Genomic DNA, 19,472 nt, shown 5'->3' on the forward strand with positions numbered 1-19,472 from the left:
GGTCCCTACTGCCCACTAGTAGGCGTTCCAGCTTTCATGGTGGGCAGTAGCTGAGCAACCCAAGTATAAATAAAAAGATAGATTTAACTAGTGTTTTTTATAATACCTGATATTGATGGGGTCATTCTTTTTTTTAATTATTTTTATTAGAGAGGAGGGAGAGAGAGAGAACAGGGGGAGGAGCAGGAACCATCAACTCCCATATGTGCCTTGACCAGGCAAGCCCAGGGTTTCAAACTGGCAACCTCAGCATTTCAGGTCGTCGCTCTATCCACTGCACCACCACAGGCCAGGCTATCGTAAGTTGTTTTATAAAGATTTATTCAGCCAAACTTAGCAAAAATCCAACATAAAGTACTTGGTAAGTAATTATTATTATATGCTTTAACTTGCTGTAACTCTGCTTTATAAATTTTATAAAGTAAAGTTACTTCCCTACTATAAATTACCATTACTGTGGAACCAATGGGCAGTTAGAAAATTTTACTACTAACAGATACAAAAGTGGGCGGTAGGTATAAAAGGGTTGACTACCCCTGGTTTAGGGCAACGGGGAAGTCTTTCCAACATTTACGCTCACATACTACCTTAGAAAGAAAGGTTACTTTCATAAATATGTTCACAAGACACTTAGATGCACTTTGTGGGATTTTTATTTAGGTCAAGTTCTTAGTACACAGCAACAATTCCAAATACAACTTCAAAATTAGAAAGGGAATGCTCCCCCACTCATGGAGGTGGTTTAATGGCACACAAGAAACATTACTGGCAACAGACTGCTCCCTCCTGTTTTCCTGCATGGTTTTACCAAGAATACCAACCTTCCCTCTGGGAGCTAAAAATACAGCTGGCCAGGTCACAAACTGTTTATGTTCTTTTTGTAAACTATTGTTAAGGAAAAAAAATGTATGGACACAAGATATGATAAAAACTGCTTTTTCATAGAATTCTGAAGGTGCAAAAGGCGTTTCCATTTTAATGTGAAAATAAGCTTTTTGGTTGGGAATTTACAAAAAAGAAAATCTTAAGATATTTAGCAAGGCCCTGTCATTTAATTTGTCACTTTTTTTTATAGGATTATGGGATTCTCAATAAGAAACAGGAACAAAGCTCAGCATAAAGTAAACTTAAGGTAATGAGCGCAATGCCTCAGTTTCACAAAGAACTGTTTGTAAGGCTCTCTCAAATAAGGCTGTGTGCTGTGCTCCTGCCAGTGCTGAAGTCATGTTTTTGCTAATAACACCTAATAGAAAAGACCATTTTGTACTGAGTGCAGTTTTAGAAGGCTTAAAAATCAGGATTTTTCACTAATTAGGGTTGCACTTAGTACACTCCTTTAAACAAGTCTGAGTACTCTGGTGGTATTTATCGGAACATAGCATATCTTTTCAAGTTTCTTCCTGAGGACATCAAGTAGAACTATTGAATTTTTAAAGAAACAAAGCACATTCAATTAAGACAGTTGTAGAAAGAGTACCAAGTAGCACTGAGTCAGAAACTTGACCATTATTAATTAGCCGATATCTGACTTCAGTAAAATGAGATCAAACTAAAATCTCTAAAATTCTATGATGCTAAGTAGATCATCTGAGGGAAATCATCACTTTAACACCATTCAAGAGTTCTTGGCCAAAGTGGTTCAAAAGTGATTCAGGTCCCCCCTTCTTTCAAGACGGGGCAGTCACCTGCCACTGAATCCTTTCCAAGGTAAGAGGTGTGCCCAGGAGCACAGCTACAGGGCAGAAGTCACTGAAGATGAGTAAGACAGTCTAGTTGGGTAATACACAGAAGTGGGGAGGAGAGGGAGGGATTAAATGTCTCACCTGGTGACTTCTAGAAGCATAACAAAAGTACAGTAGTAGGCCCTTGCCAACCATAAGGTGCCCTGAGGGAGACAGAAAGCAAATGGCCAAAAGATGGAAAATACTAAAGAAGATTCATATTTGTTTCAAGCACAGGAGGCTGAATCTCTCAGGTCTAGATTTTGACTGTTGACATTTTCAGATTTATTGTCTTGGCCATAAGGTCAATGACAAGTGTATTTTCATTCATACCACCATGGCCTTTCAAACAGTAATACCCAAAAAAGGGGAACTCTTAAGTCACTCCTTTTTGATTTTTTTTTAAGGGAACAGAGTGGGCAACAAGTCAAAAAGAAACATTTCAGAAGGAAAACATTCCCTCATTAGATTCTTTATCCTGATAATATGGTTGCTTACTGGTCAGCAGATTTTAGACTTGGGTCATCTTTGCAACAATATTATGTAGCATGTAAGATTTCTACATTCATTTGGAATTCCTACTGCCCACCATCTCACCTCATTTATAAAATGATAAATGGGGAAACTTATGATAAAACAAAGATATACTACCCTCACAGACTTAATAGCATGCAATCTATGAAATATTACATACATTGAAAGTCTCCAATTACTTTAGGCCTGGCCCATCATTACACAGTATCCTTCCAAGACAATATATAGAATTAAAACTGTACAAAAATTTAATGTATGCAGAAAAATCCAACAGGTATTTCCAAAAAATCACACATTAGTACTAAATAATATAGAAAAAAATGAGCTGACCCATTGATCTCCCTACTGCTGGTCTTTATCACCAGTGTCTTCTGCGCTCCCCATCCAGCGGGTCCAACAATCAAGCTGACCGCCGCCAGCTTCTGCATGGTTGCCTGCTGTCGTGAGCTATGGGACTGTTTCTTGGATTTCAAAATACCCTCCGCTCTATTAAGTCCATTAAGCTTTCTCAGCAAAAAGCTATTCAAATAAATAACTGGGACACCTAATTTTAAAAGTTTTCTAATTATACACCAACACTAAAAAAGGTTTAACCTATTCAACTATAGTCTAGGTTGTATCCATAATGAAGCTGAAGCCTCAGAGGGCACTCAGGGCCACTACTTTAAAGGAAAATTGAATAAAGGATGAGATGACCTAACAAAAGCACAGAGGCAAAGCTAAATTCAAAGTGCTGATGAGAGCTAAACCAAAATAGCTGACTTACAGTGTGTCGGGGAAACCCTGCAACTTCATAACAGAGCCTTGATAAGGGGACTCTATCTGGCTTTCAGTTAAATGGTGTTGAAGCTTTGTGCTCAGATTCACAAGTGGAATATTAACTTCTGCCTACACCATCTGAACTCCCTCATGTTACTACACATGCTCATTTTTAAATCAAGTTTTTCTGTCTGCACTATCTCATGTTCAAGGCCTACATATGAAATAGAGTTGACCCCTGAACTACACCGGAGTTAAGGGCACTGACACCCGTGCGATTGAAAATCCACCTATAACTTTTAACTCCCCAAAACTTAACTACAGTCAGCCCTCTGTATCTGTGGGGGACTGGTTCCAGGATCACCCCACACACACACACAAATACCCAAATCCTTGGATGCTCAAGTCCCTTATACAAAATGGCATAAACAATGCACACCGTTAGTCCTCCATGTCTGTGGGTTCCCAACCACAGATTGAAAATACTGTTTTTGATCATACCTGATTGAATCTGCAGATGCAAAATGAAGGAATATAAATGGCCAACTATATAGTTACTGATAAGTTATTGAAAAAAAATCCACATGTAAGCAGACCAGTGCGGTTCAAACCTGCGTTGTTCAAGGGTCAACTATAGATGCAGCTGTTGCTGCTGCCTTTTGACCCAGCATAGGAAGTCACCTTGCAAAGCTCTCTTCTTGCAGTCACTGGGACGGGGAAGAGCCCACGATAAAGTTGAGCCTCACCATGAGCTGCTTCATCACAAAGGATTCACTTGCTGAATATTTCTTATACTGATTACAGAAATGATTAAAGCCATCTGACTTATAAATTCCACTGAACTTGAAGCTATAATTGGGCAGATAAAAAAATACTTTGTTTCTCTCAAAAGTTCTATCAGTTTTTAATCTATGTCATTGGGTATTTGGCCTTATCCCACATTTCTTAGTCTGAGCTACAAGGTTCAAATTCTTACCAAGGGAAGCCACTTCCAAGGCCAGCCACAAAAGCAGGAGAGCGTTTACCTTCTCTAGAGGTGAGTGGCTGAACAACTCAGCAGCAGTGGACCCTTGCCTTTACTAACACTCCAGGATTACAGTAGCAAATCTTTTATTCCCAGTGATTATCAAGAAACTTGAAAATAACTGCTATTTTTCTAAAAAGAATGTTTTTCTAAGTAGTGAAAAAAGTAAACGGTTGGTCTAACTTCCAAAATCCTACTCCTCACACCAGTGCCTATGACAGGGATTTAGGATGCCTGTCTGGCAGCACTTTCTACAGGTCAGTCTCTTCAGAACTTGAAGAGCCTTCACACCTACTTCCGCATATGAACCCGGCTACGGGCCTCACACATCGGGTGTACTGGCCATCAGTGGTGATGCAGTCTCATGCAGCAGCAGCACATTAAAATCAAACAGGCAACTGTCAACCATCCTCAGAATGTTTGGCGACTCATTTCATCATAATCTACAGACTGAGAAACACGAAGGGATGCAATCAGCTCAGCATTAACTCATGCACTCAAGTGCCGAGAGAACGCAGACTTTACAGTGTGAAAGAGGAAAGGAGCCATCTGAAACAACTAAAAATGGTTAAGTATGGTACTCAAACATTGGTTCCCTCCTCATACAAATGGAAGAAAGCGTGGGGTACGCAGTAGGCCACAGGTAACCGTTCACACAGGCACTGAAGAACATCCAATGCCACTGATCCCGCAGGAGAAATCCCACGGTGTACAGTATTCCTGAGAAAGAGCCCAAATTTTGTTCTGAATCAGTCTTAACCTGATTTGTTTTACATAGTTATGCTGTTACATCGCCAACATCTTCAGAAATGGTCACTTTATTTCACAGCTCAGCATAGTACAAATGATGACAGATCCGTTTGTTCACACTCAGCTTGCTTTTTTGTTTTAATACTGGGGGGCAAACCAAAAAAAAAAAAGTAGTTTTTATCGTTTCTATCCTTCATTCACTTCACTGGAGGGGAATCCCAGGACTTGTGATAATGTGGGAAGTCCTGACTACGCCCGTGAGAGAAACAGCCCTACTGAGCTTTACTCAGAATAATGCATGATGGACTCCACGTAATTCCCGGGAAAGAGCCCAGTCACTCCATTCATAACTCCTTCATACCAACCATCGTCGTTCTTCTTGATGACATAAATAATGGCTCCTTCCTGAAAGGACAGCTCATCTTCCTTGTCTTTTGTATAATCATAAATTGCCACAACTAGAGGGGAGAAAAATAGGATGTGAAAAAGAATAACACTCCAACAAAGACAGAACCAAATAAGTGAATATACATCCTTTCCCAACTTCTGTAGCACTTCAATCACAGTGGCTTCCTAAGCACAGACCAAAAACATTTTTTTCCTAATACCCAATCCTGTATAATAGGATCCCATCTTTTGGGGAGGTTAACTTACAAACAATAAATGGCAAAAAATCAGTCAAATTACCCTTGAACGGCCTATAGCAGGGGTCCCCAAACTTTTTACACAAGGGGCCAGTTCACTGTCCCTCAGACTGTTGGAGGGCTGGACTATAAAGAAAACTATGAACAAATCCCTATGCACACTGCACATATCTTATTTTAAAGTAAAAAAACAAAACGGGAATACAATATTTAAAATAAAGAACAAGTAAATTTAAATCAACAAACTGACCACTATTTCAATGGGAACTATGCTCCTCTCATCACCAATGAAAGAGGTGCCCCTTCCAGAAGTGCGGCGGGAGCCGGATAAATGGCCTCAAGGGGCCACATGCGGCCCGCGGGCCGTAGTTTGGGGACCCCTGGCCTATTGGAAAATACCTCACTGAAGAAAAAGACATAATCTCAGAATCAGGAAAAATGTATATTCAGCTGAGCTGTGTTGAAGCACTGCATTGTGCAAAAGCACTTATCTTTAAACATTAGAATTATACTAGTGTAGTGAGAAACACGATGAGAGGCGAGAGAGAGAATTAGAAGGATAAAGGAATAATGAGCAGATAGATCGATGTCTCCTCACTTGCTGGAGCCCACGCCTATTCACTGACTAGGACAGTGGTTGAATGCCCACAAGATTATGTGCGAATGACGTGAGTCCACTACATACAATCTTTCAAAACACATGCTGTACATTATGTTAGCAATTTAACATACCCCTGTAACAGACTAAAAGTGTTATGAAAACCAAGATACCTGTAAATTCTGGGATTTCCACTGCCTAAATAATCTGGTAACTGGGGCCATTCAATTATATCTCAGACAACCTCTGGTTCCTAAGGATTACATCTACCTCAACAGTTTAGTTAAATTGAGATAACCAATGACTTGCTCCACTCCACTGGAAGATTTATCTTTTTTATAAAAAGATCTTCTGTATCTTTTTATATCACTCAATTTCACTCAGTAACAGTCTCCACTTATCCATCATTCTGAGAACCATGTACTGACTTTGTTAGTTTCTCATGCAACTTTAATCCTCAGATAAATAAGAATCAGAAACTACAATACGAATTCTTGACACAGCCCAGTTTGCCCCAGTAAATGTGTTTCTGGCCTGCTTAGTTAAATCAAATGGCTTTCTTAAAATTTCAAGATTTGCCATTCTAGTGAGCTGTTAAGGATGTCTGAAAATACTTCAAAGGGCCCAGGAAGAGTTTAGTATGTATTTCTCAAAGTATAACCAACCCCCTAAACACATATATAATTAAATGACATACAAGTTTAACTATAAATGTAAAAGAAAAGCTAAGTATTTACTATTTCTAGTCAATATTTTCTGCCATCTATTTTACTTGATAACATTCTTGGTGTTTACCGGAATACAAACCCATTGAAAAGTAATTCAGAAGAGAGTATCCCCAGGTCCTTTAATTCTACTGCCTAAAGCTCAACTCCCTACACTTCGCTCATGACCGCCACTGCACTCGTCAGTGCAGCAGTCTTGACACGGAACATCCGTACCACTGGGAGCACCTGGAGGAAGTTTCCTAAGCATGAATGAAGGGGATTTGGGGGAGATAACTTCTCCAGTCTCAAACTTTATAAATACCGCTTCCGAACACTGGTCTGCTTGAAATGGTACCTTCATTTCAGTCAGGCATCAGTCATAAAAGGTCTCACTTCCTACTTGAGTATAGTGGTGCACTGTAGGAAACAGTTCTGGGTGCTAAGGGACAATTCAGAATATCGATGTGGTATTGAGAGTCACTCCACTGAATAATCCAATCCTTTTGCAAGTTAGTGGCTCCATTCTTTTGCTTTTAATAAAAATTAATACTTCAATGGAGGTTATCAGCTGACACAATACATTTTTAAAGACAGAAAATTATTTGGCTTTTGGCAAGTAGCTCTGAAGGAGTTAAAAGAATTGAGTGACGATGACACATGAAAAATACTTCCATTTGCATCTGCTTATTAATGTGAACAAGCTTTTCAACACCATTGTCTTAGGTGAGGCCCTCATCTCTTAGAAAGGTATCCAACCCTGTGTTCCCAACTCCTATTTTCCTTTCTAATTATCAGGCAACTTTTGTTAAAAAAAAATTCAGATTAATTACATGGAAACTTCTCATTAACCTGCTTAAAAAATCATTTACAGTTTTCTCTCTACCAACAGATTTTTTAAAAAGGAAAAATCCAAAAACCTCCGCACAGTACTCAAGGCCTTCCATCACTAGTTACAAGTTCCTGCACTCACCCCCCAGCCGCCCTCCTGCAGCCCCTCCTGTCCCCTTCCATCGCTAGTTACAAGTTCCCGCACTCACCCCCCAGCCGCCCTCCTGCAGCCCCTCCTGTCCCCTTCCATCACTAGTTACAAGTTCCCGCACTCATCCCCCAGCCGCCCTCCTGCAGCCCCTCCTGTCCCCTTCCATCACTAGTTACAAGTTCCTGCACTATCCCCCAGCCGCCCGTCCTGCAGCCCCTCCTGTCCCCTTCCATCACTAGTTACAAGTTCCTGCACTCATCCCCCAGCTGCCCTCCTGCAGCCCCTCCTGTCCCCTTCCATCACTAGTTACAAGTTCCCGCACTCATCCCCCAGCCGCCCGCCCTGCAGCCCCTCCTATCCCCTTCCATCACTAGTTACAAGTTCCTGCACTCATCCCCCAGCCGCCCTCCTGCAGCCCCTCCTGTCCCCTTCCATCACTAGTTACAAGTTCCCGCACTCATCCCCCAGCCGCCCGCCCTGCAGCCCCTCCTGTCCCCTTCCATCACTAGTTACAAGTTCCCGCACTCATCCCCCAGCCGCCCGCCCTGCAGCCCCTCCTGTCCCCTTCCATCACTAGTTACAAGTTCCCGCACTCATCCCCCAGCCGCCCGCCCTGCAGCCCCTCCTGTCCCCTTCCATCACTAGTTACAAGTTCCCGCACTCATCCCCCAGCCGCCCGCCCTGCAGCCCCTCCTGTCCCCTTCCATCACTAGTTACAAGTTCCTGCACTCATCCCCCAGCCGCCCTCCTGCAGCCCCTCCTGTCCCCTTCCATCACTAGTTACAAGTTCCCGCACTCATCCCCCAGCCGCCCGCCCTGCAGCCCCTCCTGTCCCCTTCCATCACTAGTTACAAGTTCCTGCACTCATCCCCCAGCCGCCCTCCTGCAGCCCCTCCTGCCCTCTTGCACCCGGCGCTACCCACCGTGCCCCGACCAACCAGCCCTTCACTCAGGACACCTCTGCCTGGACGGCTCTTCCTAGCTCTCTTCTCTGCCTGAAAAACTCCTATTCATCATTCAAAGCACATCACTAATGCCTCTCAAGCACTTACTTACCCCTTATAATATCCTCAGTTTAAAGATTTTACTTATTGAATTTAGAGAGATGAGACAGAGAGAAGCAGGGGGAGAGGAGCAGGAAACATCAACTTGTAGTTGCTTCCCATATGTGCCTCAACTGGGCAAGCCTGGGGTTTCAAACCAGCGACCTCAGCGTTCCAGGTTGATGCTTTATCCACTGCACCACCACAGGTCAGGCTTACATCACAAATGCCATGTCCTCTAAGAAGGTTTCTTGAATCCCCAGATAGAATTAATGGCACTATTCATTTTCTAGACAATCAAAATTTTAATGGAGCATCCGTGCTGTTTTTTAAGAGATACGAAGATGAACAAGACAAACTGTCATCATCTTGTGAGGACGGAAATGTTACCTGATAAATTACCATACACTGTTGATACTTCTAACAAGAGGTTAGTCACTGAGCTGGAAGAACACAAGAACAGACGACTTGACAGAAGGAATGGATGGAAGAACTGAATGCTAAATGCTAGTAAACTGTACAGCCAAGACTTAGTGAGTGCCAGGTCAGCCAGGGCTCCAGCTTTGTGTGCATTCTTTAGGATTTCCTACATGAGATCATATCTTCTGCAAACAAAGAATAGTTGATATTATTTCACATATCTGTTGCTCTGTTTTCAGTTTTTCTCCATGCCTCATTTTGCTTAGTTTCTACTGTCATATGGTCAAGCTTGCTGATCTGCAGAAGTGTCACTTCAGATACAGTATTTTTCATTTCCAGACAGTCTACGTGTATTTTTCTTTTTAAAAAATATAAAGGTATATTCCACTTTCCTCTCGTGTTCATGTTTTCCTTTACCTTTTTAAATATAAGTGGCATTTATAATAGCTATGTAACACCTTGTCTAGTAATTCCATTATCTTGGTTATTTCTGGGTCTGTTTCTACTGATTACTTTCAGTATGAGTTATATTTTTCTGTTTTTTTACATGCCTTGTAATTTTTGACTGGCTGTTGGACATTGATTCTGACTTTTTGGTGCACTGGATTTTGTCAAACAGTGTTGAGTTTTGTCCTTGAGCTCAAGTTAAATCACTTGAAATCAGATGGATGCTTTCCAGGTTGGCATGTAAGCACTTGTTAGGGCAGTCCAAAGCAAACTTTAGGGCTAATTTGGCCCCACTACTAAGGGGACATACTTTTGAGGACTCTTCTCGATGTCCTGTGAATCAGAGTCTTTCTACTCTGACTGGTTTGGGAATATGCACTATTTCTAGGCCTGGGTCATTTCCAATAATTTTTCTACCTACTCCTTTCTGGTTTTTCTTCTCTAATATAGGTAATTTCTTCACACATACATACAAAATCAGTGCTCAGATTCAAGAGGACCCTTCTGCAGATCTCCAGAGCTCTATCTTCTTAGTGTAGCTGTCTCTTCTCTGCGCCCTCCAAACATTCTGATCTCTGTCTTCTCTAGAAGGAGGTGGTGGGGTGATTCATCAGACCCCCAGTCTCTGTTTGGGTTCCACCTCCTTGCACTATGGCCTAGAAACTGCCTCTAGGTAGCAACTCAGGACCATCAAAGGTTCACCTTGAGTTCCTTCTCTCTGGGGTCACAGTCCACCATTGCCTGTTGTCCAATGTCTCAAACCATTATTTTTTTTTTTCTTTTCTGGATTCCTAACTATTTTAGGAGAGAGGGTGAACTCTGGCCAGAAGTGGAAATCCACCATTTCTTAAGCTCCCCAGGTGATTGATTCTAAATGCAGGGTCAGTTTTGAAACCCAGTGAATAGCTTTAATTTCCTTAACAGAAAACTTCCTGCAAGACAACACACCATTTTTTTCTGAGCTGGAAGATTTGGAAGCTTGTCTTCCAACAGTCGTGATTATCTAATATATTCAGAGAAACTTTTCAATAAAGAAATGCCCAACACTACTTTATAAAGAAACTAAGAAATCATTACTCTTTGGAAGAAAGTTTCATACTTAAATAGAAAGCTCTGATATAAGATGCCACAAAGGAATGCTTTATAAACCATGGGGGAAGGTATAACTAATAGTTTGGGGAAATCATTCTCTTCCTGAGGCACTGCAGAAAAGCCCTCTCCTTTCTTGTTTTTGTCTTACAGAAACCAATTATAAAAAGTATGTTCAATAGGAACAATAATACATAACCATCAATAAAAAAAATCAAATAGTCACATAATTTTACTAGCATAACTTTCAAAACTATACTGCTCACAAAAATTAGGGGATATTTATAGCTTCATATTCATTTTTGAAACATCCCTAATTTTTGTGAGCAGTATATAAAAGTTATGAACTAAGTAAGACAAACGTAATACAAGCAAAATTTTACTTATCAGTGAAAAAATAAATAAGATCTCTTCGGTACTGGTAAATTTCATTTCTATGCACAGATTCTTCCCATCTCTCCAGATACCCCTCCAAAACTTACCCTTTTCCAAGTAAGACCTTGGAGCCCACGGTGGGTCCTCTTCAGCATAAGGATCACTATACTCAACCACAGCTGCCTCCTCCTCTTCATAATCTTCTGGGGGAGGAGGGGGTGGTGGGGATTCATCAAACACTGGTTCTTCCACAGGTGGTGGCGGTGGCGGTGTATCTGAAACTAAGAATGCACTAGGCTGACAACAAGCTACATCTAATGCAAAGTTCAATGTTTCCTATCTATGTTCATGGACTATAAACCTAGACTTGAAAATAATAATCTTTCAAAACATGAGTGAGCAAGAGAATTCCCCCACCAACTATAATGTTCCCCATCTCCAAGCATGACTTTCCTCCCCATGGGCCAAGTTTAACCAAAATAATTATTAAGCTGAGCCTCTAGAACCTGTTTATGCTAATACATAATCCTTTTTTTTTTCAGAGAAAGAGATCAATACAATATAGCTTGGCTTTATATGATACCCAACAAGGAGTGGTTATCAGAAATATTAATAATTTAGATATTTATAACCATAGTTAATTTATAAAAAATTAAAATGATTCCAGGGAACAATCAAATTTTAATAATCTATTTTCGATGAATTTTTTAAAATTTAGCATCTTATCAAATTAGCAGGGCAGAAATCATAATTTTGGATAACTTCATCCATAAAGATGTGTTTGGTTCATGTTTATATACAGAATTTCAACTAATTCAGACTAATTTATGACACAGAATTTCTTCAAGGTACATATCCAAGAGTGATTTAAAATATTTTAAATGTCTCTATTGCCATCTACTTCCACAGCTCAGGTATCAACACACAGTAATGTCTGGAACTTGAAACTTTTAAAATGTTTGGTACATACTTAAGTAAAGCTCAACAAAATACATCAAATAAACAAAGCTGCATTTATCAGTTGTCCAATTTTAATGAACAGCACAGATTCTTACTTATAAGGTCAGTATTGTTTCTGTGAAATTTTCTGAGCAATATGTTTATTTTCTATTTTTTATCTAAAACTACTGATTGGATCAAATGGATTTGAAGACTGCTGATGCCTGGTGAGGACTGTCGTACCAATGTACCAACCTCCTCCTCTGCTGCCCTACCCCAGTGTTCTTCCTGTCTGCTGGCCCACTCTGCACTGGTTAACGTGTCTGCTTTAAGAACTTCAAAACTTGACCAATTAAAAATAATTCTTTTAGTCATAATATATTTTTTAATAAACCAGACATACAGTATGTGACTGTAGCATATACTTTTTGACAGATTACATGTGGTTGGGGTAAGAACCAACAATATATCCTTTTTACATTTATAAGGTAAAGAGATTGCCTTTAAACTAAAAAAAAAAAAGAAAGAAATACATCCAAAGGAACTCTGTCTTTCAAAACAATCACCTTGAGAAATTACATTACAAAATTATTCAAAGATGCTGTAATGGCTCATTTCTACCTTTTTAATAACTGCCTGAGAGGCAGTTTAATAAGACTAAGAAAAGCTACAATTTTTTATTTAAAATATTACAATTTTTCAGCTAGCACTTTACATTATTTTGTTTTTACTCTTTTTTTGACAGAGAATCAGAGAGAGGGATAGATAGGGGCAGACAGGAATGAAGAGAGATGAGAAGCATCAGTTCTTCACTTTGGCACATGAGTTGTTCATTGATTGCTTTCTCATATGTGCCTTCACTGTGGGGCTACAGCAGACCGAATAACCCCTTGCTCAAGCCAGCAACCTGCGTTCAAGCTGGTGAGCTCTGCTCAAACCAGATGAAACTGTGCTCAAACTGGCAACCTCAGGACTCAAACCTGGGTACTCTGCGCATCCCGGTCCGACACTCTATCCACTGCACCACTGCCTGGTCAGGCAGGAAGTGATGTTTTTAATCCTCATGTTATGGATGTGGAAAATGACTTTCCTAGGTTAAATAGCCAGTAAGTGGAAGAACAGAAACTGGAACTCCAGGGTTTATTATCTAAAAGCTTATAATACTATGGGATGAGATAAATACATTAACTTTATTTTTATTTTTATATTTAATTTTAGTGGGAGGAGGGGAGGCAGAGAGACAGACTCCCACATGCGGCCAACCAGGATCCACCCAGCAAGCCCACTAGGGGGTGATGCTCTGCCCATCTGGGGCCCTTGCTCCATTGTACCCAGAGCCATTTTTTAGCACCCGAGGGGGAAGCCATGGAACCATCCTCAGTGCCCAAGGCCAACTCACTCAAGCCAATTGAGCCATGGCTGCAGCAGAGAAAGAGAGAAAGAGAGAAGGGACAGGGGTGAAGAAGCAGATGGTTGCCTCTCCTGTGTGCTCTGACCAGGAACTGAACCCAGGACATCCACATGCCAGGCTGTCTTTCTACCATTGAGCCAACCGGCCACGGCCCAAATACACTAACTTTAAAGTACTGTTTCATTCACTCAAACAGCAACTGAAACCCTATTGCTAGGTACTATGCTCAGCACTGGGAACAAAGCAGTGGGCAAAAGTCTTGGAGACATGGACAATCAAACCTTCATTTATAATTAAGTGCAATCGTGCTTTAAGTCATATGGAAAATAAAGCAGTAGATAGAGCAAACCTCTTTCATGGGTTTCTGAAACCTGAAAGATGAGTAAGAATACATGGCCAGAGGAGGGATTGAGTTGGAGTGGGTATTTCATGTCCAATGTAAAGAAAAAACAAAAATAAAAATGCAAAGGTAAGAAAGCAGGAACTCTTCAAAGAACTGACCAAAGTTCAGCAGGAAGAGGCATGAGGAAGCTAAAGAGCACTAGGCAGGAAGGGCAACAGTCTGAATTCTAGCCGAAGCGACGGGAAGCCACAGAAGGGTTTAAGAACAATCAGATCACAGCTGTACTACTTAGTGCAGTATAACTGGTTCCAATAACTCCAGACTTCTTCCAGACATCAATTTTAATACAGAATTACTACCTGCTACCACAGAGTACCTTCAAAATAATATATTCAAAGCTATGAAGATAATCCCAAAAGATAGGCGTATATCTTTCCAAGGTGAATGTTTTGAAGAGGACAACATCCATTTGAATGTATAAGTACCATTATGCCTTTAAGATCAGGCACAGCACACCTCATATATAAAATTTCTTATTTTTATACATTTTATAGGTGAGAAATGTACATGAGTATGGAAAGAAATGAGAAAAGATAACCCAAAAGGCCATCACACTGTGGTAAACACTGGACGTGCTCATGGGATACCCTCCAATAGACTGAACATAAGCTATCTTCAGAAATTAGCAATTAGAGATGCAAAGGCACCTGAGAGCGAGACTGAGCCCTCAGTCCAGTTAACACTGGACTAAAACCAGTTAAAATACAACAAAGAAATATGTCAATAAAAAGGGGGCATTTAGTAAACTAGGGAAGTACCAAAAAAAGGACTAAAAGTGTCTGCTATGTTTCAAATGCTTTTCTAAGTGTTGGGGACACACCCATGAACCAAACAAGTGAAAATCCCTGCTCTCACAGAGCTTACATTCTAGTATTGACAATGCCCATCTCAAAGGAGCAAGAGTCCTAAGCAACAGAGTGTACAGACTTCTATCTCATTGCGGAGGCCATTCCTGTTGAGATCCATACACAAGGCTACTTCGGCCTGACGTTAAATCTTTCTTTCATTAATGAAATTCCCTTTGTTCAGATTCCATGCCCGTCAAGCAACCTTATGATTATGATCTAGTTCCTCATGAAGACTGCTCAGAAGCAAACTCATCTACCACACAGACTATGTTCACTCGTCTCTAACTATAGTTCATCACTGAATGTTGATACAGGCCTCCTGCTTTGCAGACATCAGTCGTTTGAGCTTCTTTAGTACTTCCCAAGGAGACTGAATTTGTCAATAAAATTAGTATGTGATCCTGCATGGCTCACCATCAGACCATAGGCCAACGTGAATTCACTGCCAATCTATGAGGCCTCTTGGGAAACTAAGTGGCAATTTGGTCACCTGGGACCTACCATGGAATGGTCATTTTTATTTCTGGAATCACAGGACCAGAGGAAGATTCTCAGACCAGCCACAAAATCCTAACATTCCAGTGACAGGAAACTAGACTACTACTTGTCTAAGCATCCCAGAGAAAAATATGGGATACCTGGTGATTAAAGAGCATCTCTTCGGATGAAATCTTTCTTTTCTTACCCATACCTTTTTTTATTTGAAAGTAGAAAACCCATCCTATTTTATCATCCCTACTAGCTGCTCATACATAGACTTGTTCATAATATTCAAATACTTGAAGTATCAGCCAATGAATATTTAGCCTATCAAATATAAATGACATTTTATGACTATAATCTGATCTACAGCATAAAGAAGACATAAACTTACTATTTTCTTGGACTCTGGCCACAAATCCCATTAAAGGTAACTGAGGAGTTACCTGTAGAATGGAGGGAGGAGGAGGAGCAAGACATACTGTAAAAACAAAAAAAAAGTGTGGAGGATAAGGGGTAAGGGAGAGTTACATTAAAAGAAAGGATAATACAATAAAATGAATATATAAGGAAGAAAACCACTATGCATAAACATTTTATAAGATATATTAGAATCTTCTTTTTAGGGATAATTCATTAACACCCAAAACAAAGTATCAGGGGAATTTTAAGAAAGTTTTTTAAAATTACAACAGGAAGCATTCATCATAAACAGATCTACTCTAACATAAAATGGCAAATTGATCTTTTCATCAATAACATGTCTTCTAAAGACAGAAATTCTTCAGACTACCATGAATAATTTCAGTTTCTGGATTTCACCTTGATGGTTACAAGTTTAAATATTGTCAGTACAAGAGAAAAAAACTATTATGTCCCAACATCCTAAATTTAGACTTTTCATTACATTAAAAGACAAATTAATTGGCTGGTTCTTCATTCATTAATTAAAAAAACATTTACTGACTTTCTACTAAGTGGAAAGCAGTCTGCTAAGAGACATTTTCTGAGAGTCAGGTCTGTGTCATTAGTTTGCCATAATCCCAATTCATACCACCTGCTCAAACAGGTACATTTTCTCCCTGACCCTACAGAAAATGTTGGACCTCATTCCAATCATTCCCTTCTCCTCAAGATGTCTTTCCCTCTATCTCAAACACCCGGTACAGCACCTAGCGCTAGGAAGCCTTCAACAAGTATTTAATGTATGTAAATAAACAAATAAGCCAGGTATGTGCCAAACAACTTCCTAATATTAACTCTACAGTTACAGTTTCCTTCAGAATGGTTATAAAGTATGGCATGTATCTTCTTATAAAGAACACCTTTATTAGCTCCAACTACAGTTGAGACTAACCAATATTTTTAAAAAAAAGACTAAGAGTGACTACCCTCAAAGAGATATAACTTGCTTAGCTGGGAATATAAAACAAAGCAGTAACTTTACCCAATAGTATTTGTAGCAATTCCCTGGAGGTGGTGATGGTGTGGTGTGATGGTGGCAGTGTTAGTTGGGGTGGTAATAGCAAGGAAGACTACACAGACGTGACTTAAATGGAGTTTGACTGACAAGCAGACAACAGTTCAGAAAGACAAGCTGAGAACCAAATGAGGACAAAGGCTTAGAGGTGACCAGCTCACAAGATCAGAAAAATTCCCTATGGCTAGCATGAGATCCCAGAGGGAAAGTACAAAACCCAGAAAGATGAATGGATGGGATGGCTATGAACAGGGAAGGGCCTCCTATGTTAGGTGAAAGAGTGCTTAGTAGAAAGAGATTGGACTTTAAAGTCACTCACATCAAATAACCAGGTTTGCCATTTCCTTGATGTTGGAACCAGTTACCTTTTTTGTGCCTACTCCATAAATGTGACTTAATACAACCCACTTTACACAGTGGTTGCAAATATTGTTTTAAAAACACAATATATGCAGAAAACCTAATCCAGGACCTGGCACAAAGAAGTCAAGACAGTATAAACAGAGAGAGAACTTAGTGTGGAAAAACAGTACTTGGTAACTAAGGATTTGGCTAGTATATGAAGGAGAGCAACAGCTAAAGATGATTCTTAGACTTTTAGTTTTCATACTATGAAGGTGCAGGTGCCACCACCACATTAGCCTTGGCAGGTGTATAGAGAAGCGGGCTGGTGAGTAGGCAGGCCAGCTTCTCTTTTGCAATATCACCAAAAGGGGCCTATTAGTTAGCTTCTCACCTAAAGTCATACTTCTTGGAAATAAATGCCTGTCTCCCACTCTCTGAAGCTTAAAACAACTGTTGATGTATTCACAATACCATACTGTTTCCCAAACTGGGGTAAGAAGAAGACTCAATGGACAGAGAAGGTAGACAAAGCAGATAAAACTGAGAAACAGCAGCAGACAGCACTGGCACTCAGAAAGTGGCAATTATGTGAATGCGCATATCAAATAAGATGAAAACTCCTCTTCCATTAGCACCTGTCCCAACCTACCCTGTAACAGTTATGTAGGACACTTCCCACTACAATCATGAAGTCTTATCCAAATTTTAAAAAAAAAGCAAAAACCGTTCTGGTACTATAAAAATGAACGATTAGGTGCTTAACTTAGAACAGTCTTTTTGCAGGTGGGTCTGTTTATTACTTTTCTTTTTCAAAGGTATGTTTTATTTCTTTTCTAGTTCTGAAAGTGAAAATATGAAACCATGGTAGTTTTAAGAAATCCACCAAGAGCAATTCCAGATCTTCTTTAAACAAATTATAACAAGACAGGTCAGTTGTTTTTTTTTCACAGCCAGCCCAGGGCATGTTAAAAAATTCAGTTCCAAATGGAGTTTACAAAGGTCACCCCAAGTTCTACATTATTTTTGTCCAGGGCCAAAACTTTTCTATGACAGTCCAAATCAATTCAGATACCACAGCATTTTTTTCTGGACCACCTAAGAATTCATTTGACCAAAACTGTGAACCAGAACATCCTACTTTAGAATAGATATACCTTCCTTAGAGTTGAGTTGAAAATGAACTAATCTAGGAGTATTTAAGCAGGATTCTAATGCAAAGATTTGCTTGCTATATTCAGTGTCAGTCTTAGGCAGCTCATGAACAGGCAAAAACAGAAAATAACTATAAACTCGTTTTCATTACATTCAGCTAAGATGATTCTTCATATAACAAGAACCTTTCCCTACAACCACTGAAAGATCTCCAAACTCAGACTCATAATATTATGTTCACAATACACAATAATGAAGTTAATATGAAGACACAGCTCACCAAGTGACTGAAGTTTACACAGAGATCTTAAGCAGAACAGCTGTAAGAACTACAACTTATCTACACATAGAAACATGTAGATACAGAAACAGTAAAAGGCTCTGCAGGCAAACCAAACTTAGAAGACAGATCTTTCTTTGCTCATGAAATATAGTCTTTCCAAGCATGACCTTCCTAGTTATTTATAAAATTCTTTTGAGCAAAATCTTTGAAGCTTAGTGTTTTAAAATGTCCAATTCACAGAGTTTTCAAAAAAGATAGGCTTTTTACATCTTACTTTTATAGCATTATAAATACTGAGAAAATTAAACAAAATAAATATTCTAAATACTATCTGTAAAGCTATCAAAGAATATTACCATTAGAAACCATATAAAAGTGATAGCCTGTTCAAATTCAGTTGCTTATATTTTACGCTCCAGAAAAGGAAATAATTTAAGCAATTTAAGAGTGAAATACGGTTAGCTCAGCAGTAGAGCGTCGGCCTGGCGTGCAGGAGTCCCGGGTTCGATTCCCGGCCAGGGCACACAGGAGAAGCGTCCATCTGCTTCTCCACCCCTCCCCCCTTCTCCTTCCTCTCTGTCTCTCTCTTCCCCTTCCGCAGCCAAGGCTCCACTGCAGCAAAGTTTGTCTGGGCACTGAGGATGGCTCTGTGGCCTCTGCCTCAGGCACTAGAATGGCTCTGGATGCAACAGAGCGACGCCCCAGAGGGGCAGAGCATCGCCCCCTGGAGGGCGTGCCGGGTGGATCCCGGTCGGGCGCATGTGGGAGTCTGTCTGACTGCCTCCCTGTTTCCAGCTTCGGAAAAATGAAAAAAAAAAAAAAAAGAGTGAAATAATTTTTGCCTGACCAGGCAGTAGCGCAGTGGATAGAGCGTTGGACTGGGATGCGGAGGATCCAGGTTTAAGACCCCAAGGTTGCCAGCTTGAGCGCAGGCTTATTTGGTTTAATCAAAGCTCACCAGCTTGGACCCAAGGTCGCTGGCTTGAGCAAGGGTTACTCGGTCTGCTGTAGCCCCACGGTCAAGGCATATATGAAAAAGCA

The 19,472-nt window shown here is 40.3% G+C and overlaps 1 protein-coding gene across 27 annotated transcripts in view; it reads right to left on the reverse strand.

The window, feature by feature from the left end:
* Positions 1-635: 635 nt before the first annotated feature.
* Positions 636-19,472, reverse strand: part of ABI2 (abl interactor 2) — a 111,588-nt gene continuing 92,751 nt past the window's right edge. For 14 of the 27 annotated variants that reach the window (XM_066278834.1, XM_066278817.1, XM_066278832.1 and 11 more), the window contains 3 exons: positions 15,566-15,652; positions 11,198-11,371; positions 636-5,246 (listed from right to left, as the gene is read on the reverse strand). In XM_066278834.1, the coding sequence (XP_066134931.1) occupies positions 5,071-5,246; positions 11,198-11,371; positions 15,566-15,652 (437 nt within the window). In that variant the 3' untranslated portion in view covers positions 636-5,070. The remainder of the gene's footprint in view (positions 5,247-11,197; positions 11,372-15,565; positions 15,653-19,472) is intronic. The other 13 variants (XM_066278836.1, XM_066278826.1, XM_066278835.1 and 10 more) reach the window with 1 other exon arrangement.

The sequence above is a fragment of the Saccopteryx bilineata genome, chromosome 5 (assembly GCF_036850765.1).
Source record: "Saccopteryx bilineata isolate mSacBil1 chromosome 5, mSacBil1_pri_phased_curated, whole genome shotgun sequence".
Taxonomy (NCBI): Eukaryota; Metazoa; Chordata; class Mammalia; order Chiroptera; family Emballonuridae; genus Saccopteryx; species Saccopteryx bilineata.